The 26,427-nt window shown below is 40.1% G+C and overlaps 1 protein-coding gene across 1 annotated transcript in view; it reads left to right on the top strand.

Annotated features, from left to right (window-relative positions):
- LOC140594009 (uncharacterized) overlaps positions 1 to 26,427 on the top strand; it is a 157,653-nt gene that overhangs the window by 22,481 nt on the left and 108,745 nt on the right. The window contains exons 8-13 of the mRNA XM_072722110.1: positions 2,961 to 3,067; positions 16,497 to 16,611; positions 16,769 to 16,942; positions 18,443 to 18,549; positions 22,362 to 22,432; positions 25,241 to 25,274. Of these exons, the coding sequence (XP_072578211.1) occupies positions 2,961 to 3,067; positions 16,497 to 16,611; positions 16,769 to 16,942; positions 18,443 to 18,549; positions 22,362 to 22,432; positions 25,241 to 25,274 (608 nt within the window). The remainder of the gene's footprint in view (positions 1 to 2,960; positions 3,068 to 16,496; positions 16,612 to 16,768; positions 16,943 to 18,442; positions 18,550 to 22,361; positions 22,433 to 25,240; positions 25,275 to 26,427) is intronic.

Genomic DNA, 26,427 nt, shown 5'->3' with positions numbered 1-26,427 from the left:
CAGGGGGCATCTAATTGTGCTGGTAGCCACTCTGCCAGCCATGTGCTACAGTGAGGTCTCCCATTCCGGAGAGTAGCTCCTGCTCAGCCTGTGTAGTTCCTCAGTGGGGTGGTAGGTGTCTATGGGGAGCTGGCGATGACCACACTCGCCAGTCTCCCTGTGCTTTCTTTGACGTGCATTACCTTCAGTGGCTGCCCTTGCAGAAACACTGTTGCGTGCCATAGATAGGGTCGATTTTTCATATTTGGAAGCTGAAGCATTTCCTGAATGAAAATATTTTGAAATAATTGTCTAAGCTTTTGCTTTAAATAACAATACTTTTTATTTTTGAAGATTTTATTTATTTGAGAGAAAGAGAGCATGAGAGAGAGCAAACATGAGTAGGGAGGAAAGGCAGAGGTAGGGGAAGAAGAGGCCTTCCCACTGAGCCAGGTAGCCTGATGCACGGGGCTTGATGTCAGGAGTGGGATCATGACCATAACCAGAGGGAGATGCTTGACCCACTGAGCCACCCAGGCTCACCATAATACTCCTTCCTTCCTTCCTTCCTTCCTTCCTTCCTTCCTTCCTTCCTTCCTCCCTCCCTCCCTCCTTCCTTCCTTTTTTTTTAATCTTTCTTTCTTTCTTTCTTTCTTTCTTTCTTTCTTTCTTTCTTTCTTTCTTCTTTTCAGCTCACATTCCGGGGTTTGTTTATTTATTTTATCTTTTTTTTTTTTAATTTTTTTTAGTTGGAGTTCAGTTTGCCAACGTATAGAACAGCACTCAGTGCTTGTCCCGTCAAGTGCCCTCCCCCTTGGTGCCCGTCACCCAGTCACCCCAACCCCCCACCCACCTCCCTTTCCACCACCCCTTGTTTGGTTCCCAGAGTTAGGAGTCTCTCATGTTCTGTCGCCCTCACTGATATTTCCACTCGTTTTCTGTCCTTTCCCCTTTATTCCCTTTCACTTTGTTATATTCCCCAAATGAATGAGACCATATAATGTTTGTCCTTCTCTGATTGACTTACTTCACTCAGCATAATACCCTCCAGTTCCATCCATGTTGAAGCAGATGGTGGGTATTTTTTGTTTCTAATTGCTGAGTAATCCGTGGTATATGTACGCAATGGAATATTACTCAGCCGTGAGATTTTATTTATTTTAGAGGAAGTGAGCGAGCATGTGCAAGCAGGGGGTGGTGTGGGGGCAGAGGGAAAGAAAGAGGGTGAGAATCTGAAGTAGACTTTGTGCTGAGCCTGGCTCAGGGCTGGATCTTATGACTCTGATCATCACGTGAGTTTAGACCAAGAGTCAGATGCTCAATGGACTGAGCCACTCAGTTGCCCCTAAAGAATGATACCTCTGAAGAAGCATTAGAGAATGCAGCTTTCTTTTATGTATTTATGGCAAATATTTATGAGAACACAGAATGTGTTCTGAAACTTTATTTTCAGAAATTTTTTCTGACCCAGTTTGTTTTATTATTTAGTGTCAAACAAAGGAAAGCAAAATCTGCGTTGGAAACACGCTTTGTCTTAAAACACAAAACAAATGTGTTTTACAGTATCAAATCTTGCTGCCGTTGAGAAGTTCCTATTTGATCAAAAAGCGATTTATTAACAGGGTCGGAGTTTATCTTTTATCAGCCTTGACTTAAGAGGGACAAAAGAGGGGAAAAGGAGAAAGAAGTCAGAAATATGCCGAGCAATTTGGAAAATCGTCAAATGAGGGGAAATAACTAGAAGAGTTTTTTTTTTTTTATTTTTATTGTGTTGGTCTTTCTTCGGTTTTATGTTTAGGCAAGGTGTCTTCAATTTGCAGGGATAATAATTCTTACTTTACAACACACTCACTGGTTCCCTATACTTGTCTAGAGATGAAGTCTAGGAGGACTCTGAGGAAATCAGATTGGCAGTGAACAGATGGTTGATTATGTGGGCAAGAAGAGGGTCACCTGGGCGGCTCAGCGATTGAGCATGTGCCTTGAGCTCAGGGCATGATCCCGTGGTCCCAGGATCGAGTCCCACATCAGGCTACTCGAGTGGAGCCTGCTTTTCCCTCTGCCTGTGTCTCTGCCTCTCTCTCTCTCTCTCTCTCTCTCTCTCTCTCTCTCTCGGTCTCTCATGAATGAGTAAATAAAACTATTTATTTAAAAAGTGTCCTAGAAGAGGAAAGAACAAATAATCAACTGATACAGTATCGTATTTGGCAGCAATTGCCACTTAGACAAAACTCTAAACTCTGCTTGCAAATCTAGAATGTCTTGATGGGAAGTAAGGAGTGTGTAAATAATGGAAGGAAGTTACATTTTTGAGTTTACTGGTCCTTGTTATAACCTCTAGTCATGGAAATTGAATGCAGGTTTGATAAATGACTCATTTCTGTTTTTGGCGGAATCCTCAAGCGATAGGGAGAATTGGCCACATAGGTGAAAGAGGAGACTGACATGGTTGTGTACTGAAGTAGTTCTCAGCTAGAATTGTGCTGGTGAATCACAGTTAACTAGGGAACTTTAAAAGAATCTGCAAGCCAAAACTGTCCCGTGAAGCTTTCAACGGAGTAAGTCCAATAACGTGTACATAGAGATTTGGAAATAGTTTTTTGAGATTCTGATACAGCTCTTGGCTAAGAACTACTGAATGGGTAAGTGTACATATACAAATTTAGAGATGTAAAAATATTAAATCTCTGCAAGCGCTGACGTTTGATACTGGCTACGTCCTTCCATCCTGAGACCCTGGGATCATGACCTGAACTCATGAACTGAAGGCAGCTCTTGACCAAGTGAGCCACCCACACTCCCTGAGAAAGCAGTATTTTAAAAAGAAGGAGAAGCTGGTGAAACCATGGAGGGTTGAGAACGATGGGGCTAATTTTATTTACTTTCTATGTTACATGTTTAAGTTACAGGATGGTTTAGAATTTTTATGATTCATTATCCAAATATGTAATTTTGTAAATTATAAATTTGGACTTTCACAGGATGGCTTCACACCACTTTTACTTGCTGCAAATGAGAACAAAGAGGACATGGCGACAATTTTAGTAGAAGAAGAAGTAAATGTAAATGTAGTTGACAACGCTAAAAGGTAAAGTTTTTTTTCTGTGTGTGTGAATCTTAGTATTTGGTCAAGAGTGGTAACAATTTTGAAGGCAGAAAGTTTAACTTAATAAGAAGAGTATTAACTTACAGGTATAGTGAAAAATGTCAGCTTGCGATCGGTTAGGTAGAAAACAATTATTCTGACAGGACAACGTGAAGAACATTGTATAGTATAATTCAGGATCCTTTGTAATATAGATTGATGTCATTTGCAATAGTTTTTTTGCTGTATGATTTTACAGTAGCTAAAAGTGTTTCTTGTCAAAATTGTTAGTTTTTTAGCTCAGAGCATGATGCCAGAGTCCGGGAATTGAGCCCCACATCAGGCTCCCAGCAGGGAGCCTGCTTCTCCCTCTGCCTATGTCTCTGTCTTTCTTTCTGTGTCTCTCCCGAATAAGGAAATATAATTGATAAAAAAAAAATTTAAAGAGTCCAAGCAGAAACCTCTGAAATGGTCTCCAAGCCTTCATTTGGTAGGGTAAACCAAAAACAACCCTGCATCCTAGGAGAGATGCAGAGGGTTAGTGCTAGGAGAGCTATGCAGTGGGATAGTGCTAAAGGATGAAAGGCTGGTGAGCTCTATCACATTTCTGCTTGATTCACTAGTCTGGCCCATTCAGAGACTGGATAGATTGTGGCAAACATCTGTAGTTACTGTCAACTTAAACAAAGAGTCGTTCCATAGTTATTGTGCGCCTCTTACTGCTTCCAGAATAGATTAATAAGACGTCAGGTACATGGTATGTCACCACTGATACGGCAAATGCATTCTTTTCTATTCCGCTAGTGAATCAGAAATAGTTCATATTCATAGAGTATAGACAAAGTGTCCATTCATTTCATTTGCCTCGGTGTTTTATTAACTCATGAAGCTAGACCATTTGAACATCCCCAGAATATCTCATTGGGCCTATCATACTGACACCATGCTAATTTGACATGAGGAGCAGTAAGAGGCTATAACGCTTTGGGCCCTTGGTCAGACCACATGAATTGACATATCTGTGAAGTTTTGAGGCATCTAGTGGGCATGCCAGGGTCTTCTCTTAGGAGTGAAAGAAAAATTGCCACATTTTGAATACTTTTTCACAAAGACAGAAACCGGGAGACCTCTTTGGGTTCTGGAGGTAGCATATTTTACACCACTAATTCTCAGTGTGTTGGGGGTCGGGTGGTGGGCGGATAATTCTCCTCGGGGAGCATTTGGCAGTGTCTGGAGACCTGTTTTTTGACATGTCAAAAGCTGTACATACTTAATGTATCGAATTCAGTGAGTTTGTGGATAAGTGTAGACCTCTGTGAAATCATCACTGCCTTAAAGCCATAGTCTTACCCATCACCTCCGAAAGTTTCTTCCTGCTCTTATTAATTAATTAATTAATTAATTGCTAAGAACACTTAACATAAGATCTACCCTCTTAGCAAATTTTAAGTATGCAATGCAGTATTATTAGCTATAGAACGGCTAACAATAGATTTGTCCGGAGACCTTTTCGATCCTCACAACTGAGGACGTTGCTGGCATCTAGTGGGTCGATGTCAGGAGTGCTGGCAAACATACCCAAGGGAGGCCTCCACAACAACCCACCATGTCCATGGTACAAGGTTGGGAAACCTTGTCCTACACTGAGTATTCCTTTCATCCATACACCTTGGTGAAAGTGAAGAATGCAAGACTTCAGTGGTCTCAGAGCAGATGAATTGTGCAGCAGGTGCAGGCTGTGCTTAGGAGTCCCCACTGCTTTGGTCACAGGATCCAGTAGACCCTATGTTATTCGTGGTGTCAGTGGTGGGGAAAAGTTGTACCGTGGATCTTAGGGCAAGCCCCTGTTGGAGAATCAGAGTGCAGGCCCTTGGGGTTTTCTGATCTTGAGTCCCCATCAGAAGCTTGCCTGTAGAGGAGTCCTATGGGAGACAGAAATGACTTGGTTTTAGTATTCCTTCTGTGCTAAGTCATTGGCTGGACACAGCCTAGCAGAGACACAAGGCCCTGGTGTGAGTGCTACGGTGGATATGAAAATGTAGCAGCTGTGCCTACATTTTGAGCTACAATTCAACTGTGCTCTCTATGGTAGATCCTCTAGAAGAGAAATCCGAAGAGTGCAACTCCCTGACCTCTATATTAGTCTGGGTCCAATCAGAAGACGGATATGACATAGTATTTTAAACCGTGGAAGTAAATATAAAGAATTACTAAATGATGATGAGATAGTAATGAAAAGATGGGACAGAGAAGTCTGAAGACAGTACCACAGAAGAGCTAACTTGGGAGGGGAGGGGGGTCCAAAGTTGCTAAAGAAGGTGTGATTGCAGCACGATGGATGGCAGAGAAGTTTGAGTCCTGTATGTCTGACTTCCTCTGTGCATCCAATTACCAGCCTCAACTCATTTGTGTCCCAGAGGGTTGTTCCTGTTTGCCTGGAGATTGAGCAACTGGCCCTGGCCCATGTTCTGGTTTGCTTCCCTTCTTTTTCTTCATCTTCTTTCATCTTCATCTTCGTCTTCTTTGTGTTCTCCTTCTCCTCCTCCTTTCCTTCTTCTTCTCTTCTTCCTATCCCCTACTTTATTCTCCCTTGCCCCCCCCAACCCCCCTTCACCAGCATCAGAAGTACTCTTCCCAGCTGTGCACTCCAAAGCATGCAGTCCCGGCCCCAGCCAGTGAACTTCCTATAATGGATACCGTGCCCCCAGCAAATGCTCTTGACACCCTACTGGCTCTGTGCATCCAGTCCTTAGTCTTAACTCTGCTGTATCCCTAAGGGGTTTGTTCCATCCTTCTGCATGTGCATATGATAGACTGGAGGCCTTGCACTGCTCTGCTGGTCCGTGGGCTCATTGTGCCCTGACACTCTGTATACATCCGTTTATCAGACAGGACTCGCTGCACCCTTGAAGGATAGTTCCTGTTTGCATGATGAGTAGCATGGACTAGCTTTGGCCGGGCAACTCTGACTGTAGTTCAGACATCTCCTTCAGTGAGATCTGAATCCCAGCCTTGGGATTTACCCATTCGGGTAATCTTTCTTGGGTAATCTTGCACCTTAGTATTGGGTTTCTTTTCTCATCTTTATAGTTGGTCTACAGTTACAGTTCATCATTTTTTATATTAAACGTTCCCTGTTCAAATTACTAAGTGGTTTGTCTCCTGTTTGGACCCCCACTGATACACTATCCCTTGTTTTTGGAATGTGCTTCTCTCCCTCTCACTGGCTAACCCCTTTTCATTCTTTAAGTTTTAGCTTTGATATTGCTTCTTCCTGTGCATCCATCCCTGACTCACTACCCTTATTTTTACGTGACTCCATAGGCCCTTTGTGCTCACCTTAAATGTGGCATTAAACTCGCCTCTACTCTGTGAACACCGCAGTGTCATCTTTGTTGTTCCCTCACTGATTCCCACAATGCCAGAATATAGGTTTTCAGTACACGTTTCTGATTTAACTTTGGGTCCCTTTGAGGTGGTTCTCCCAGGTCAGGGATCTCCAGTAGACTTTGGCCCAGGTCATCCTCAACACACTGGAGCCCTCAAATTCTCATCATGGTTTAATTACGACATAGTTTCAGTTTTCCTCAGGAGATAGAGTGGACTGCAAGGGGAGAGATGTCCAAAAGAATAAATAACCAGTTATGAAAAACTGTTGTTGTTGTTTTTTTATTTTTTACTTATTTATGATAGTCACACACACACACACACACACAGAGAGAGAGAGACAGAGAGAGAGAGAGAGATAGGCAGACACACAGGCAGAGGGAGAAGCAGGCTCCATGCACCAGGAGCCCGACGTGGGATTCGATCCTGGGTGTCCAGGATTGCGCCCTGTGCCAAAGGCAGGCGCTAAACCGCTGCGCCACCCAGGGATCCCTGTTGGTTGTTTTTTAAAGATTTTTATATATTTGAGTGTGAGAGAACACAAATGGGGGTGGAGACAGAGGAAGGGGGAGAAGTAGACTCCCTGCTGAGCAGAGGGCTCGAGGCAGGGCAACCCCAAGGCCCCTGAGTCCTGACCTGAGCTAACGAAGCCTTATTTTTTTAAGATTTTATTTATTCCTTCATGAAAGACACAGAGAAGAGAGAGAGCAGAGACACAGGCAGAGAGAGAAGCAGGCTCCATGCAGGGAGCCTAATGTGGGACTCGATCCCAGGACTCCAGGATCTCGCCCTGTGCCACAGGCAGGCACTAAACCACTGAGCCACCGAGGTATTCCCTTAACGAAGCCTTTTAATGGACTGAGCCACCCAGGTGCCCCTATGGAAAGTGTGTGGTGAATTTCTTGGCAACTCTTAAAAGGAGAAGACATTCATGACAGCCCTGAAGTAGAATTGGAAAACCTGAGCTAAGGGATTTGGTAAAGCATTCATATCTCAGTTGTTTTTCATCATAAAACACATATTACCCCAACACTTTGTTATTTTCATCAGTATAACTGCCAAATGAGTATGCAGCAAAGTTGAACCAGGACATATATGAGACTCAGATGGGGATGGGAGTTCTAATCAGGAACTTTCTAGAGGGTGTCTGTTCTAGATCCAAAATTGTTTTCCACAGAAGTCTGGGAATTGGAAATCCAGGATTCAGATGATTGTGAGAAAGTCTTTGGGGGATCCACATAGCATTTGACCAAGGAACAAAGAAGCTCAGAGTTGGACTACCATATACTCTTTGAGTATCTCTGATCTGTAGAAAAACACTACAGTCAGCCAAATTCTTTAACTTACCTGGAGTCCTGGTGTGGAGTTCCTATCTCCTTATAGCCTGGTAATGCCGTTGCCTCTCATCGCAGGTTGCGTTAGGAAATGTCAGTCTTCTCTTCAGTTGTCACTACAGAGAGCCTCTACTGGTCTCATAAGTCACCCTGGGGAATTCTAAGGGGACAAAAGATAATTTTCTAGCTGGCACCTGTAAGAGACAAATGCTTGATGCTCATAGTTGCAATCATTCACATGCACCAAAACCTTTTGGTCTAGCTAAGCTGAATAGGGCCAAGAAATGGTTTCTTGTTGTTGTTGGCCCTTTGTTTTTGTTCATTGCTCTTCCACCAATGAACAGATCTGCCCTGGAACTAGCCACTCTCTCAGAAGGGACCCTAGTGGTCTCCAGAGTTCTGTAGGTCATTCCAGCAGCAATTTCTGAAGATGCAGACCCCCTTAGTTTCTAGGTTGCTCATTCCAAACAACTTCTTGTCAAATCATGCAACCTACACACACAAAATGGCATTAAATGGCCTCTGAAATAAGTGCCTACCCTTCTATCTATGCATTTGTCTTGCTGTAAAAATAGACACCAAACTTCCCAATTTTGCTGGTGCATCTTGTGCAACGGTGGTTTCTGTTAGGTTTTGTTGGTCAATTTTTCTTTTTTCTTTTCTTTTTTCTTTTCTTTTCTTTTCTTTTCTTTTCTTTTCTTTTCTTTTCTTTCTTTTCTCTTCTCTTCTCTTCTCTTCTCTTCTCTTCTCTTCTCTTCTCTTCTCTTCTGTTCTTTTTCTTTTCTTTTTCAGATTTTGTTGATCTATTTGACAGAGAAAAACCTAGGATAAGGAGCAACAAAGGTAGAGGGAGAGGCAGGTTCCCCACTGACCAGGTAGCCTGATATGGGGCTTGATGCCAGGACCCTCAGATCGAGATCTGAGCTGAAGGCAGATGCCTGACTAAGCCCCCACTCCTTCCCTTTTCTAAGCAGGCTATAGTCCCAACATGGGCCTAAACTCACAACCCCAAGACCAAGAGTTGCATATTCTATCAACTGAGCCAGTCAGGGGCTCCTACTTGGGTTAATCCTTAAAATCATTAACAAATGTAATAGGAATCTGGTCAGTGAGTTTGGGGGTAGCTAGTTTTGTATTAGCGGTTGTCATGGGTTTGCTCCTGCTTTTTTTTATCTGCCTCACCCACAATATCTCGTGTAGTCCAGTTGTAATTAATTAATGGATCAATTACCACCACATTAAAAGAAGTTTCTGTAGACATTCGTATACAGCCTCGGGGTCTGTGTGTGTGTGTGTGTGTGTCACATACACATAAATATGAACAGACTGTCCTGTTTGTATTTTACTTGATTTTTTTTTCAACCGCATCATATCATTCTTTGATTTAGATCTTTCTGGTGAAATCTTTCCCATCCAATTCGAGCCTTCCCTGAGTACCTACGAGAAACTGCAAACTTTTGTTAACAAACATGCAGTTTAAAAAGTGTTTTACTCTCATTTCCAAATAAATACACAGATATCAAAAGAGTGACCACTTACAAGTTATAATGGGAAAATATTTCATTAGAAAAAAGAAAAAATTTTTTTTCATTAAAAAAAATAAATAAAGATACCAAAATCACTGGAAAAAAAAATAAAAATGCAAATAAAAGTCTAAAAAAAAAAAAAAGAAAGAAAAAAGAAAAAGCCAGGGTATAAACACATCACGAGGTGTATGCAGGATTTACATAAGGGGAAAAAAACCTCCTGGGAAGCTAAGGAGGGATGTCAAATAAGACTGAAGCGCAAAGGCATAATGTGCATCTAAATACACTGATTCAAGGAGATTGATTCTGTTAACATTAATTCTCTTAACCTAATTAGAAATTCTCTCCATGAATTCTTTAAATTTAGCATAGTGATTAAAAATTCATCTCAAGTAACGTAGAGGTAAATATTGCCAAGAGAATATTGAAAGAGAAGATTAAGAAGGGGAACTATGGACCTGTATTGGATATTAAAACATATGTATAAAGAAGTTAAAATGCTAGAGTACTGATACAAGGTCTGTTGAATCCAGTGTAAAACCCAGAAACAGAAAAACATAACAGAATGTATGATAAAGTGGCATTTTAAGCTAGCTGAGAAAAGATGGATTGTTTAGCAGAAGCAAATAACTATTTTTTTAAACAGTTCTTAAGTGTTGGGGCGCCTGTGTGTGGCTCGGTTGGTTAAGCCTCTGTTTATTTTTATTTTTTGTGTTTGTTGATTTCAGCTCATATTCCTCCGTCTCTCTCTCTCTCTCTCAGAAAAAAAAAAAATCTTAAATGTTGTACCACACTGCAAACTAAATCTTGGATTGATTAAAGATTAAATTGGGGAATAACAGCAAAAAATAAAAACAAAGAAAATATAAACGTAAGGCTGGGCCAAATCGGAGGATTATGAGGCATGCAGAAATGCGTTTTCATTTCATCTAGGGAATATGAATTGTTCTCCCCTTGTGAGCTTGCACTTGATGATACCCATTGCCAAGTCTGCCCATGAGAACAGTTTTCTGTTGGCTGCATCTGCTCCATTCCATGGAGACTGACAGGGGTCCCTAGGGATGTGGAAGAGGAATAAACTGAGGGAGAGCATTCGTTAGGGAAGTATTCTGGGGGAACATGCTTTCATGTACTCTAGCCCTAGTCGTATATAAATACTACTTTTATTTTTTTCTTAAGATTTCATTTATTTATTCATGAGAAACTCATGAAGAGGGAGAAGCAGGCTCCCTGCGGGGAGTCTCATGTGGGACTGGATCCCAAAATCCAGGATCAGGACTTGATGGAAAGCAGATGCTCAACCACTGAGCCACTCAGGGGCCCGGAAGACTACTTTTCCACACCCCAGAGTCTTTTGCAAATGTCCCGTAATGCTCAGCCGTCCCGGCAACGTTTGAGGGGAAGCCAGCCCAGGTCAAGGGGATCGCGGAGATTTGAGAGGCTTGGGCCTCCTGGGACATGCGCTTTGGGCACTCTTGGCCATGGGCTCCTTGTGAGCAGGCGAGTGACGCCAGTTTCTGATGTGCACAGGCGCATTTGTGTTTAGCTGCATTGCTGGGTTACATTTGTTCTGCAGAGAGAGATTTTGAACCCCGGCGCTTGGTCGCTGGGAGGTTGCCGCGAGGCCGGCTTGGCTTATCTCCAGCACTAAGTGTTGAGCCCTAGAGGCGGCGAAAACCTGTGTCTGTGAAGCCGGAAAGCTTTGCGATGAAGACAGTGTTTAGCTTCGGGGGTAAGAGGGGCGAGCTGCCCTTGGGCTTCAAGATCAGCCCGAGGAGGGCCGGCTCCGGCGTCTGAATGGTACCAAACTCGCCCGCCGGGCCCTGGGTACCACATCCCAGACAGAGGTCTCAGAAAGATCCACAAAGCTGCCAGCGGGGGCAACGCAGCGAAAGTGCAGCAGATTCTGTTGCTGGGGATAAATGACTTGAATGATAGAGACCAGATGAACAGGTGATAGGGACTTTGCAGCGGCGGGGAGGAGGCAGGGCGGACTGGGAGAGGCGCTCACCTTGCCGGCCTGAGTCTGGAGAGCTGAGCCTGGGCAACCGCCAGGGCCCTTGGCCATCTTTTGGTGGCCCCGCAGCACTAGGTGGTGGAACCTTACCTGGGGTCTACTCCGGCCCACTGAGCAACAAAATGCCTTCAGCTGCCTTTGGACCCGTTCATAATTCTCCGTAGGGAGCACTTTACAGACAGTTTTGACGTGATTTAATGGACTTTCAATAGTAGTAGAAACGAAGTTAAGGGGACGCCTGGGTGGCTGAGTGGGTGAGCATGTGCCTTTGGTTCAGGTCGTGATCCTGGGTCCTGGGAGCCCCAGTCGGGTTCCTAGCAGGGAGCCTGTATGTCCCTCTGCCTATGTCTCTGCATCTCTCTCTGTCTGTCTCTCATGAATAAATAAAATCTTAAAAGAAAAACAGAAATGAAATTAAGTATATATGGTATTTTATTTTTAATGGACATCTTGTGCCAGTGTTATTAAAGAGTGCATGCTGAGAGAAGGAAATCCCAGAATTACTTTGGATACAGGGCAGTATCTGACTTCTGTGTAGAGTTTGTACCTATGTCATTTACCTTGGAAGGAGATTTGGAATTGGGAAGATGGTTCTGTCTGTCTGTGAATAGGAAGCCTCATTTTTCTGAAAATGTGTACTCTTCCCGTGTTTATCAGTATTCCTTGGAATAGAGGGACCTTGGAAGGAGATTTGGAATTGGGAAGATGGTTCTGTCTGTCTGTGAATAGGAAGCCTCATTTTTCTGAAAATGTGTACTCTTCCCGTGTTTATCAGTATTCCACAACGCAATAGAAACGTTGCGGTTTTAGAAATTTTGAGCTTATGTGTGCGGTCTCTGTGCTTTTCATTGTGATAAAATTAAGAAAAATTTTGCAATCGCTCACTATATTGTACACCTGCACCTAATACAACGCTGTATGTTAACAAACTGGAACTAGAATAAAAACTTTAAAAAAATTTTTTTATACAATTCCTTCTAGTTGTTGAAATGTACCTTAAATTTCCGCAAATTATTCGTTGACTAACAGCTGAAAGACGGATAAATGAATGGAACACGTAAGAAAATGCCAAACACCTAAGTGTATGTTAAGACTTTATAACTTGATGCTGGTGACGTTTCATATTAGAAGGAAAAGGTGAATCATTCATAATGTTGATGACATATCTGCTATTTGGAGAAAACTAGCTAGAATTTTATCTCATAAAAATAAGTTCCAGATGGAATACAGATTAAAAATGTTAAATCTGCAAAATACAGTACAAAAGAAGAAAACACGAATGCTTCTGTGCCCATTTTTTTATGTTGACAAAGACCATTCTAAGAATGACTTTAAAAGCAAGAGTTTGGGCAGCCCAGGTGGCTCAGGGGTATAGCGCCGCCTTCAGCCCAGGGCCTGATCCTGGAGAACCCAGGATCGAGTCCCACATTGGGCTCCCTATATGGAACCTGCTTCTCCCTCTGCCTGTGTCTCTGCCTCCCTCTCTCCCCCTGTGTCTCTCACAAATAAAGAAAATCTTATAAATAAATAAATAAATAAATAAATAAATAAATAAATAAATGCATGCAAGAGTTCTGGAGGTTGATTCAGCCACATAAAAAATTAAAACTCTCTGTATATCAGAAAATAATATTAATATAATAAAAGAATTTCCTTGCAAAATATTTACCACATATGTGTATCAGATAAAAAAAATGTCTTTGTTTTACAGGGAAGGTATTAAAGGAATGAAATAGGGGGGCCTCTGGGTGGCTCAGTCAGTTGGCTGCTTCCGACTTCCTCTCAGGGTTATGATCTCTGGGTCCTGGGATGCAGCCCCTGGTGAGGCTCCCTAGTCAGTGGGGAGTCTGCTTTTCCCTCGGCCCCTCCCCTCTGCTGGTGCTCTCTCTCTCTGTCAAATAAATTAAAAAAAAAATCTAAAATAAAAAAGGAATAAAATCCCATTTTCCATCTGCAAGCTTTGTGAAGATAAAGAATGATGGTACTTATACTCCTGGTTAAAGTTGTTTTTGACTTTTCGGATAGTTCGGTGGTTAAGTCCCAATTGAAAAATATGTATTCCTTTTACCCATGAATTTTATTGATGTAAAATATCTTTAGTAAATAATTAAAGATAAACAATATACAATATGCTTTTCTCAGCACTATTTACAATAGCAATGTATTAAGAACTCATCTAATGGCCTGTATAAATTATAAGCAGTGTATCCATAGGCTGGACTACTGTGTGACCACTGAATGTGGCAAAGATAATTGATACACATTAACATGCAAAGCTGTACTTTAGTGGATCGTTAAATGAGGGGAAACAATTGGTTTGATGATACAAACACATAAGCAGACAGACAATGGTTTTGTGTTAGCCAAAAAGATGTGCAAAATATAAAACTAGTTTTCTTGTTTCTTAAAAAAGAAGTCTCTGATTTCTACAGGAAAAGGTATATAAAAATTCCAACAAAGGTTTATTATCAATGAAGTAATCCAGGAGAACAGCAAGAATATGAATCTTGTTGTAGAGACAAAAAGAATTTCTATTTATTTACTTTTAAGAGGTTTCACTGATTTATTTGAGAGGGAGAAATCAGGCACACAAGCAGCAGGGAGGGGCAGGGGGACAAGCAGAAACCCCGTGGAGCAGGGAGCCTGATGACGTAGGACTCGATCCCAGGACCCCTGAGGTTCATGACTTGAGCCAAAGGCAGATGCCTAACTGACTGAGTCACCCAGGTGCCCCTCTTTCTATTTAAAAAAATTTGATGGGCGAGGATTGGTATTTTCTGACAACCTTTATTTAGCCTCTTCAGAAGTAAGGAGAATATTTTTATCTGTATTGTAGATTTTATTATGCATACATTAAATATATACGTATGATTTTGTTATGTGCGGCTTTATAACGTGTAATAAGTAAATGATTAACAATAATCTTGTTTTAGTTAAATCCTTATGAAAATAAAAAATACAAATGATACTGCGATAGCTTATAGAATTTTTGTTTCCCTCTTCTGAAAAAAAAGTAGCAAATATAAATTTTTATTGCTATTTCAAAAGTATTAGTTTACTTTACAAAAGTTTTCTTTAAAAGTACTGAACTTTCCTGGTGTCTTGGTGGCTGTTTGTTGAGCATCAGACTCTTGATTTTGGCTCTGGTCATGATCTTAGGATTGTGGGGTTGAGCCCCCTGTCGGGCTCCATGTTCAATGGGGAGGGTGCTTGAGATTGTCTCCCTCTCTGTCTTCCCTTCACCACACTAATGCATTCTCTCTTTCTCAAAGAAATAGATAAATCTAATATCTCTTTAAATAGATATATTAAATATAGTATATATATTAATAGATAAAAAATCTAACATATCTTTAAGTAGATATATTAAATATAGTATATATATTAATAGATAAAAAAATACTATTGAACTCTCCAAATGTATTTATTCTTTAGTCCATTTATTTCCCAAACAGAACCTGAACACAGGATATGTAGCAGACATAGTCTACTCAGGATCTTTTTAATCTTAAAAAGACTTCATGTTGTCCTGTATGAGCAAGATGAGAAATCTTATGCATTTAGGTTTTAATGCTTTCATTTTTAAGTAATCTCTCTACCCAAGTGGGGCTCGACGTTTAAGGACACATGCTCCACTGACTGAGCCAGCCAGGCAATCCTAAGATGAGAAATTTTATTTTATTTTGTAAATGTTAAAAGATGTATTTATTTTAAAAGGAGGGAGAGGGTCATGGGAGATTGGAGGGACAGAGGGAGAGAGAGGAACCCAAGCAAACTCCACCCTGAGCATGGAGCCTAATGTGGGGCTCCATCTTACGACCTTGAGATCATCCTGAGCCAAAACCAAAAGTTGGACACTCAATCAACTGAGCCACCCGGGTGCCCCTAAGGTGAGAAATTTTAAATGGAAGTATTAGGACTTAATCTCACGTGAAGCTTTTCCTTGGAACTTCCTGTCAAAGGAGAACATTTCTGAAGATCGGAAATTGTAAAAGATTACCTTTACCTGCCCTTTTGACGTTTCAATAATATTAAATACTAATATTGGTAATTGGAAATACTTGATTTCTATGAATCTAAACATTTTCTATTAATTAAAATGCTTAATAAGATGAGCTTCCCCACCGCCGCCCCCCGCCCCCCCGAAAAATAAAATGAGCTGTCCCCGTTTATTTGAATCCTGAGTTTCTTTTGGCTTAAACTTCGTTGAAAACCGAAGTAAGAATTACTTAAAAATATTCTTTTGTTATTTTAGTCTCTTTTACCGGTAATGCTTTCAACTACTGAAAATTACTTTAGTTCTTGAAGTGTAATTCCAAGCATATGACTAGAAGTGCAACAGACCTGTTGTATATGTCATTATTTCATTTAAGGCACCGTAGATTGTATGATGCCCCACTATTTATGTACCAAGAAGAAATTTTTAAAAATCATGCCAGCTATAGTTTTAAGACACGTTGAATTAGAAATTGGATTCCAATGTCAGGCATATTAAAAGGTGACAAAAATGAGCATCTTAGAATCATTGAAATAGAGTATTCTTGCTCATCCTTAAACATGGCTGCAAAGTAGGCATAATTGGATCATTTTACCTAATTGTAGTGGGTCTTTGTAAGTTGTAGTAATAGTTATAATAATACTTGTGCTAGGAACTAGTATTCTAAACACTTTGCATGGATCCTCATTTACGGATCACGACAAGAGGTCTTGTGAGATAACTACCTTTTATTTTATTTATCATTACTCTTGTTTGGTAACCTCTATAACCAACAGGGGGGCTCGAACCCCTGGCTCCCGAGATCGAGTCCCATGCTCTTCAGAGTGAGCCAGACAGGTGACCCGAGATGACTATTTTTATGCTCATTTTGTGGATGAGGAAATTGCGATAATTATAAGAGGTAGCAATTATGTGACAGAGTGCAAATAGGAATCATACTCCGCTTGAGCTGCCTCCTGAGGTCATGCTCTTCCTAAACAGATAGGCTGCTCTTTTAATAGAGTGGTGAATAATCACTAATAAATATTGTACTTTCTTTAAACGAATAATAATTCTTTGTTTTGGAGTCATGAGAAAAACATGGCTCCTTAAAATTTACAATTATATGAATTAATTTCGTGTTTGGAAATAGTACAGTGTAATTTCCTGACAATTCCTTTCACTTTCATAGGTCTGCTCTCCACTTGGCCTGTGCCCATGGCCATGTATATATTGTGCGTCTCCTCATGTATTTGAAATGCGAGCTCGACCTCCGTGATGAAGAAAACAGGACAGCTCTAATGAAGGTGCGTGGTCATAGCTATGTCTGCCTTAGATCGATTGGATTGAAGTACTTGGAATGAACATTTGTTGCATTTAAACATAACTCTTTGGTGAAGCCTCTGGCATGTTTCCTTCAAATTCCCAGTATTTACATTCTGTTTCTTGGTGTAATGCTTACAGGCTATAGAATCCCAACAAGAGGAATGTGCAACTATTTTGCTGGGACAGGGTGCTGATCCAAATATTACGGACGACAAGGGCAACACTGCTCTTCATTATGCGGTGTTCGAGGAGAATTTCTCAATAGCAGAGGAGCTGCTTTTACACAAAGCAGATATAGAGGCCAAAAACAAGGTACAGATCAACTTTTTTTACAATGTGTTTGACATTAGATATGTATCTATCTGCAAAAGATTTTATTATGTATTGTCATTCATACATACACACACAGAGACCCTGAATTTTATACATCAGGTCCTGTCATCATGGAAATAACTCCAAATCAAGGCAGGGGGAGGGCTAGAGAAAAGTAATGAGTATGTAAAATCTAAGATCCATCTCCCAGGCCCCCTTCCTCCCCAGTAATAATATTGTTGTATTAGTGCCTGGAAGTAGATGGTGCGCTCAGAGCCCACAAAGGATTGAAGGCCTAAAGGGGAGTGTGGTGATGATGGAGGGTGAGTGCTGTGCAGGGTCTTAGGAAATGGATGCTTCTGGGAATGAATAGGAGACCATGACCCAGAGGAGTAGCTTGGGTGAGTGTAAATGGGAGGATAAAGCAGCAGGTTATAATAGGCCATGGGCGTTTTAGGCCCTAAGGTTCAGAAGCAAGGGGGGATCAGGTCATTACATCTTACAGGGGCATCTACTTGTGCTGGTAGCCACTCTGCCAGCCATGTACCATGGTGAGGTCCCCCATTCCGGAGAGTAGCTCCTGCTCAGCCTATGTAGTTCCTCAGTGGGGTGGTGGGTGTCCATGGGGAGCTGGTTATGACCACATTTGCCAGTCTCCCTGCTCTTTCTTTGACGTGCATTACCTTCAGTGGCTGCCCTTGCAGAAACGCTGTTGTGTGCCAAAGTTAGGGTTGATTTTTCATATTTGGAAGCTCAAGCATTTCCTGAATGAAAATATTTTGAAATAATTGTCTAAGTTTTCACTTTAAATAATGATACTTTGTATTTTTGAGTATTTCATTTATTTGAGAAAAAGAGAGTATGAGAGAGAGCAAATGCAATTTGGGCTTAAAGGCAGAGGGATGGGAAGAACAGGCCTTCCCACTGAGCCAGGTAGCCTGATGCATGGGTCTTAGATGGTGTGGAATAGTGTATACCATGGTATATATTGTGAGAGAAGCAGATTCTTGGAGCCAGACAATGTTTGAAGCGAGTTTGTAGAATGACTGCAGGTAATCTGTTGAAGAGGTAGCGGAGGTCTATTTTTTTTTTTTTTTTACTTTTTAAAAAGATTTTATGTTTTTGAGAGAGGCAGCGAGCAAGCAGGAGAGAGAGCACGAGTGGAGGGGAGGGGCAGAGGGAGAGGGAGAAGCTGACTCCTTGCTGCAGAGGGAGTTCAAGGTAGGGCTCCATCCTGAGACCCTGGGATCATGACCTGAGCTCATGAGCTGAAGGCAGATGCTTGACCAACTGAGCCACCCAGGCTCCCTGAGAAAGCAGTCTTTTAAAAAGAAGGAGCAGGTGGTAAAAACACAGAGGCGTGAGAAGGAAGGGGCTAATTTTATTTACTTTCTACAGTATATGTTTTAAATTTAGAGGAATGTATAGTAATTTTAAAATTTAGCATGCAAATATGTAATTTTATAAATTATAAGTTTTTTTTTTTTTGCACTTTTACAGGATGACCTCACACCAGTTTTAGTTGCTCTAAATGAAAACAAAGAGCAAATGGTGAACTTTTTAGTAGGAAAAGGAGCAAGTCTACCTGCAGGGTACGAGGTTAAAAGGTACAGTATTTTTTTGTTTTGTTTTATTTTTTAAACCTTAGTATTTTGTCTCGAGTGGTTACAATTTCTCGTGTCATAAACTTTATCTTATTATGAGGATTAAGTTATAGTCATATAGTGAAAAATGTCAGGATGTCATCTCTTAGGTAGAAAGCAATTATTCTGACAGGCCAACATGAACAGTGTATAGCAGTATTCATATTTCTTTGTAATATTGATTGATGTCATTTGCAATAGTTTTTTTGCCATAGGATTTTATATTAGCCAAAAGGGTTTCATATTAATATTATTAGTTTTATAATGGGGACTCCTAACTTGTAGTTTACTTTAAGACACAATTCTGGATATCTGAACTCTTTTATTAATATTTTTTAAGATTCTATTTCATACTTTTCTTTAAAAGATGCATAATAAGCATAAGTAGGAATTGTTTTGTTTTTTTTTTTTTTTTTGGATGACTCTTTGCTTTATTACTTTTTGTTGAAGAATACTGATGTTGTTAGATGATCCCAAAGTGGTTAATTACCATTACCAGATACTCTGGGTTCATCAGTTTTTATTCTTTTTCATGTCCAGTATGTTTTATCATTTTCATTTTTAATTGGAATGGATTGAGGGATGAAAGAGAAACTTAGGTAAATAGACTCTTCCTTTAATGAGGAGAAATCATGGGTGAGTGATAAAGAGAAAAGATACGGACTTTAGCTTCACAGAAGTCTAGGTTTAATTCTTAGCCTGCCTCCTTGCAGGGTATGTGACCTTGGAAACATTACTTAGCATCACCAGATACCTTTCCTGATATGAAAAGGAGGATAATAATATATCCTTCAAGGGTGGTTGTGTGTAAATAAATATGTGTGTATATACATACATATATATATATATATAAAATGTGTGTGTGTGTATATATAATGTAATTTAGTGCCTACCACATGCTTAACTTAGCATCCTTAATTGCAACTATGACTGTTTTCTTTTCATTAGTGTGAATATTACTGTTTTAAGCGTATAGATAGCTTTTATTCCGACCTGGCTTCCAGGTGGCTTGGAGGTACACTGTACCAGTTTAAGGAAAAAATGGGGAATTTTTAAAATGATTTTATTTATTTATTCATGAGAGACACACAGAGAGAGGCAGACACACAGGCAGAGGGAGAAGCAGGATCTGGAGCTCCAGGATCACGCCCTGAGCCAAAGGCAGACGCTCAACCACTCTGCCACCCAGACGTCGCAGAATGGGGAATTTTTTTTAAAAAAAAACCCCTTCACCTATTCAGATCGGTGACCTCAGCATAGTTTCTTGCTCATCAGAGGGTTTTACATTAGCAACTTCTACTATAATACCCAAGTGGAACCGTGGCTTCTTTTTAGTCCCTTCATTTTAGCCATAGGGTAAATTTACAAAGAAGAACACTTGGACATGTTAGTGGTCAATTCTGTAGCAACATGTGAGATATAACCTTGATGAAGTATATCAGATTAGGTGGGTAAATACTCTTGAGTTCTTAAGGATGAAGTTATCTCTCTGTTATTTTAGAATAGCCCTTATGCTTGCTGTAAAATATGCTGTAAAAGATGAACCATGAAATATAGTCAGCCTTCTCTTTAGGAAGGTTTTCCTAAGATGTATATGGATGGACTGCAGAAGAATATGCTATTATTAATAGTATTAATATGTAAGAGTTTACATTAAAATGCTAGTTATTACTGGGATACCTGGGTGGCTCAGCGGTTGAGCGTCTGCCTTGGGCACAGGGCATGATCCCAGGGTCTGGGGATCGAGTCCCACATCTGGCTCCCTGTGAGGAGTCTGGTTCTCCCTCTGCTGTTGTCTTTGCCTCCTCTCTTTGTGTGTGTGTGTGTCTCTCATGAATAAATAAAATCTTTTTCAAAACGTGAAAATAAAACATGCTAGTTATTTCTCAACTGAGGTTTAAAATGCAGTAAAATAGTGTTACTTCCTATGTAACAGCTGAGAAGGTATAATTTGATTCAGGCACTTTGGGATGGCAGTGAGTTAGAGCCTATCATCACCCAGAAACCAAGCAAAAGGCTAGACTAGTTAGAAGTAGCAATGGGTGCACGATTCTTTATGTCAGTTCTCTTGAGACCTTTATCCTTAGGGATCCTAACTGTATCTGTTTCATTCCAACTATAACCCTTCAGCATGGGGTTCACATAATGTTATATCTGGGTGCTTCTTTAAAGATTTTATTATTTATCTATCTATTTATTTATTTATTTATTTATTTATTTATTTATTTATTATTTGAGAGAGAGTGAGCACAAGTGAGGAGGAGGGGTGAAGGGAGAAGGGGAATCCGACACTCTGCTGAGCTGGGAGCCCAACACAGGGCTGGATCCTGAGACCATGACCTGAGCCAAAGGCAGATGCTTAACTGACTGAACTACCCAGGCACCTCAACGTCTGTTTTTACTAACTAGTTACTTGTGTCCTAATATGTTCAGTTTCACAGAAAACTCTATACTCTTCCTTGTGGGTTATCACCTATACTTTCCCCCTTGAATTTCCAAGAACCTAAGGATTTCCCTAAGACCAGAGAGGCAGTCCTCTTTTATAAGCCATTTGGATGGAAAAAGGGACATGCTCATCATTCTGTGGTTTCCTTTGATTCTGTTCCTGTAGCATTGCTATTGAAACTGGTTCTGCAGTCCAGTCATGATTGACTTTTGCTAATAGGATGCCCTTGCTGATCCGCATTCCTCAGTCCTCATGGTGATCCACACTTAGAATTCAAACTTAAACCTTTTTTTTGTTTATTACATATGCTTATATGCTCAGCTGCTCTTCTAAAGCCACTGGCGTGCTGTTCCGACAGCTGGACCTCCTGGCTTTAGCCCCATACACCCTACCCTTCACATTCAAAAACTTTACTTGGAAACCATGTATTAGCCCAGACCTTCATGATGAATTAACCTTCAAGGATTTTGTCTGTCTTTTCTGCTAGCAGATTTTAGTTGGGACCATTCTAAACTATTAAAGAAGTTCAAATAATGCTACAGGAAGAGACTGGACTTTCCCTTTTGTTCCTACATCTGTACTCGAAGCCTGCTTTATTTTTTTTTTAATTTTTTAAAAAGATTTTATTTTTATTTATTCATGAGAATACACAGAGAGGAGGGGGAGAGAGAAAGGCAGAGAAGCAGGCTCCATGCAGGGAGCCCGACGTGGGACTCGATCCTGGGTCTCCAGGATCATGTCCTGGGCTGAAGGCAGCGCTAAACCACTGAGCAACCCGGGCTGCCCCCCAAGCCTGCTTTAAATCCTGTGGAAGACCTTTTCTTATTAGGTCGTGGAAGGTCTCATATTGCCCTTCCCAGAGTTGTGGGCATCACCTTGCCTGAGAGGCCACGTTTTGGGTATAATACCTCATTAAATCCTCCTAACGGCCTTGTAATATAAGATGGTAAGATTCCTGTTTTATAGAGGAAGACTTTGAGCAGAAGAGAAGTGGCTGGTCCAAGAACAAAAAGCTGCTGGTTTTAGAGCTAGGACTTTGGGATTTGAGACACTTTCCATTATGGCAGGCTAACTCTTAGTTTACTGAGCTATAATGCCCTCAACTCATGACTGGTTCACCTTACTTTTGTTTCTCCTTTAATTATAATTACATACTTAATAAAAAAAAGTTTTTAGAACTAACAAATTTGAAGTACCTATGGGGTAATTTAAGTTTTGATGTTAACCCTGATATTGTTTGAAAAATCTTAAGAATTTGATATATCTGGTAAATGTTTTTCATATCAGTATTAAAAAAGTCACATTGTTTGTCACTCTTTCTTATACGTAGCAATGACCAGCTAATTTCTGAACATGAAGAAGAAATGAAACCTGAAAATTCTTCAGAGAATCATGATCTAGGTACGATTTTTTAGAGTGAATTACTTACGGTGGTCCTAACATAGATGAAGTCAGAGTAAGGCAGTTTTGATAATGAAAGAGCAATGAAAAAACAAAACAAAACAAATCCAATGTGTAAATTGCATGGGTATTTGTTTCTTAATTTCTTTCTTAATAGTCTAGGATTCAGAATTTGAGAAGTTATTTTTGGTAATTTAAAATGTGAGGCAGTATTGTCTGAAAAGAAATTTGTTATCTTAGTATTTTTTAGATTTTATTTCTTTATTCCTAAGAGAGACAGAGAGAGAGGCAGAGGGAGAAGCAGGCTCCATGAGGAAGCCTGATGTGGGACTCAATCCCAGAACCCTGGGATCACAACCTCAACCAGTGAGCCATCCAGGTGCCCTCATTATTAGTTATGATACTTAAAATATCAGGTGATATTTTTGTGTAAATAAGAAAAAAAGATATTTAAGTTGGTATGTTTTATGTTTCCTCTATAAACATGTTATAAAAGTTATACTGGTTATACAAATGGATATTTTAATTTTTACAAGTGGATTTCATTTAGTAAATCTTATTATAGCATGATTTGTCTCATTATCCTTAAAACTGGAACTCTGCAATACCTTGCTGGTACTTTACACAAATGGCAAACAATAAGAACTGCAAAAACTTAGCTAGTGTGCAGCAGTACCAATGAGATTGCTTGATTTTTAAGGTGATTACCTATCCTACAGAAGCCTGTTGAGGAGCACAGGTTATTTTAGATGCTGTTGCATCAACGCAATCTCACTATTCGTGACTTCACTTCTCTTAAGTCAGAATGTGATATGTTGACTTCATTAGTAGGACAATGTTCTCTCCTGTTCGTTGCATAATACTGTAGTTTTTTGGGAATAAGATACTCTGTTACCATTAGTCAAAAGATGATCATAATAAATATTCGAAAAGGGCAACTTGGGCTCAACAGATTATAATAAAAGCACAAAAATATTCGCAGTAGCAACGATGTTACCGTTGCTCCCCAGAGGTGGCACCTAGTGCATTGCATGGTCTGAAATGTAGGAAGAAACCTTTAACTTAGTGTGGATCTCTATCACAGAAATCTTTAGGTTGGCTTTGGTTTTGCAAGTTATAGGAAGCAAAGATGAAATAGAGTTTTGGTCTTTCAAGGTGCTCATAATAGAATAGAGCTGTCTTTGTGTTGTGTGTGTTTTTTTTTAAGATTTTAATTTATTTATTCATGAGAGACAGAGAGAGGCAGAGATACAGGCAGAGGGAAAAGCAGTCTCCATGCAGGGAGCCCGACATGGGACTCGATCCGGGAAGTCGGGGATGAGGGCCTCAGCCAAAGGCAGATACACTCAACCACTGAGTCACCAAGGGGTCCCTGTCTCCTTTCCTGCTTGGCTAATTAGCAACAGCATCAGGCATATTTTCACATGACAATATCCACTGACCAGAAGAACTGTGTTTGTCTCTATGTTTCTTTTATGTAGGAAGAAAACTCAGTGGCTTGCAGTAAACTTCCCCTCACATTTTATAGGCTAGGTAACATGACTTGCTTGTTCCTAAAGCAGTCACTGGTAAATCATGTAGTGTGATTAGCTTAGAATAATCATTTCTCCTTTTTGCAGCTGGGGTGAGACCACATTCTTTGTGTATTGGGACAATAAATATCCAAATAAAGCTGTGGTTCTCCAGCAAGAATAAAGAATATGGAATGGCTGTTGGGGAGGGAGCCAGCAGGGATTGATTGGAGAATTTGAAACAGAAGAGTAATCAGATTAGATTTGAATTAGGGCCCTTTGGTTATGGCATAAAATGGGGATCACCAAGCTTTTCTTAAAAGGGCCAGATAGTGAATATTTTAGGCCCTGGGGTCTCACACTCTACCATTGTAGTGTGAAAGTAGCCATAGCAATATGTACTGAAATAGATGTGACTGTGCTCCATTAAAACTTTATTTACAGAAACAGAGGGCAGGTTGGATTTGGCCTGTGGCCATAGTTTGCAGGCGTCTCGTGTGGAGGATAGATTGAAGAATACCAAGTTAAAGATACTGGAAGACAAAGAAAGCTTTTATTTCCTTAGCCAAGTATCAGTCCATTTTGAAATTTTCGGCCCTCTCTACTGAACAAGTCAGGAGGCTCAATTCATTCCATTTAAAATGCTCTTTTTTTCTAGGCCTTATGTCTTTCTCTAGAAAAGATTTTAAGAAGAGTTTATTTATTTGAGAGACAGACAGCACAAGTGAGGTGGAAGGGCAGAGGGAGAGAGAAAAGCAGACTCCCCGAGGGTCTCCACCCAGGACCCCGAGATTGTGACCGGAGCCGAGCCAAACTTTGTGATGAGATGTTTCATCCTGAACTTAGCAGTCTCTACTGAGGAGCTGAAGAAGTTCATTGTGCTACAGCCAAATATGTATAGTCTGTTTTAACTGCTCCTACTAGTGGAAGTCCAGGAAAATCATGCTATTTAAGTTTGCCATTGTCACTTTATGATAATGATTCTGCTAATGATACCATTTCCTGTCAGTCTCATAGGGTTTGGTTACAATAATGGTCATTAGAAACATCCACTTGTATGTACCACATTCTGATAACTAGAATTATTTTCTTGCATTTCGTAAATAAGGAGGAGAAACTGAGCTTTCTTAATGCATTAACTGCCCACCAATAGTACAGTTAATATCCACTGTAGTGTGGTTTTTAGGTGTGGTCCCAAAGGAATACTTTTTAACCAATCATCGTCGGTCTTACACTTTTAATATTCTGTATTTTTCTATTGTTGACTTAAAATGTATTTTGCTGCTTTCTTTACTAGTGGCTAAGAAGTCTGAAGAAGACTCCATAAGCAGGTAGGACTTTTATGGATTTTTAAAAATGATGTGTTAACTAAGGGAGTGAGAGGAAAGGATTTGTTGAGTGTTGTCTTCTGGGCTAGACACTATATTATGTGCTTAATACGTATTACTTAATAGTCATTGCAATAGTTTCACTAAGGAGCTGTGCTGTTATAGCCTACTTTTTATGAACTAGTCAGCTGTAGTTCAGGGAGGTGGATTAATTGACCCAGGATTCCATAGTTAATGAGTCGCAGACCCATGATTTGAATGGTAGCTCTGTGTGGCTCCCACATACATTTTTTGCCCCTCAGCAGCACTGGAATTAAGATACAGATCTTAGATCATCCCAGAATGTCAAATTTCATTACATGTTAACTCTGAAATAGAGTTTTCTTAAGAACCAGGCAAGTCCAAGCATTCTCCTAATATATTTGACACAACAGTGATAGCAAGAGGTAATTATTGCGGTGGTAACTAGTTTCTTGTTTTTACTGTCAAAGATTTTGGAGTGGATCTCAGTTACCTATGGCCACAGTACCATAGCTTTTACATAAGCAAGCCCTAATCTGGCAAGCTCCTACATATACTGACATCTGCTCTCCTTGAGATGAATGATTTTTCTGAAAGTGAAGGATATGTAATCTAGGTATAGACCATGTTACGTTAATTAAATTTATCATCTATTTAGAGGACATTTCTAACCATTGTCTATTTACTGACTTCTCAGTCTAATTTTCCCTTTAGGCTGGCACCCTTGATATGTTCTGTGAAGCTTTATCTATTTTTGTAGACTTTTTTGCTTTTCTCCATGTCCTTTCTATACTCTTTTCTTGATTTTTTTTAACTTCTCCAATTTTTCTTGCTGTTTCTTTTATTCCATTACTTTTTTTATCATTTCTGCCAGCTAAGGATTCTCCATTTTTCTACAGACAAAATGAAAAGCAGATAGAATTTCAGGGTTTTAAAGAATCTTAGAGATGTGTTAATCAAAATACTCTCTGATGCTGTAACCCATGTTTAACATCCTTACCAAGTGGTGGTTGAAGTGGAGAATTTGAAACTCAAAAGGGATTAAAGTTACTTTCTTGAATTTGATAAGTGACAGAAATGAGATTTAAATTTAGATTTTTTTCCCTTTTCTCTCATCTTGTAGGTGAATGTTTTA

The sequence above is a fragment of the Vulpes vulpes genome, chromosome 9, assembly GCF_048418805.1.
Source record: "Vulpes vulpes isolate BD-2025 chromosome 9, VulVul3, whole genome shotgun sequence".
Classification (NCBI taxonomy): Eukaryota; Metazoa; Chordata; class Mammalia; order Carnivora; family Canidae; genus Vulpes; species Vulpes vulpes.
Note: the sequence above shows the minus strand (reverse complement) of the source record. Positions and strands in the feature narration are given on the sequence as shown.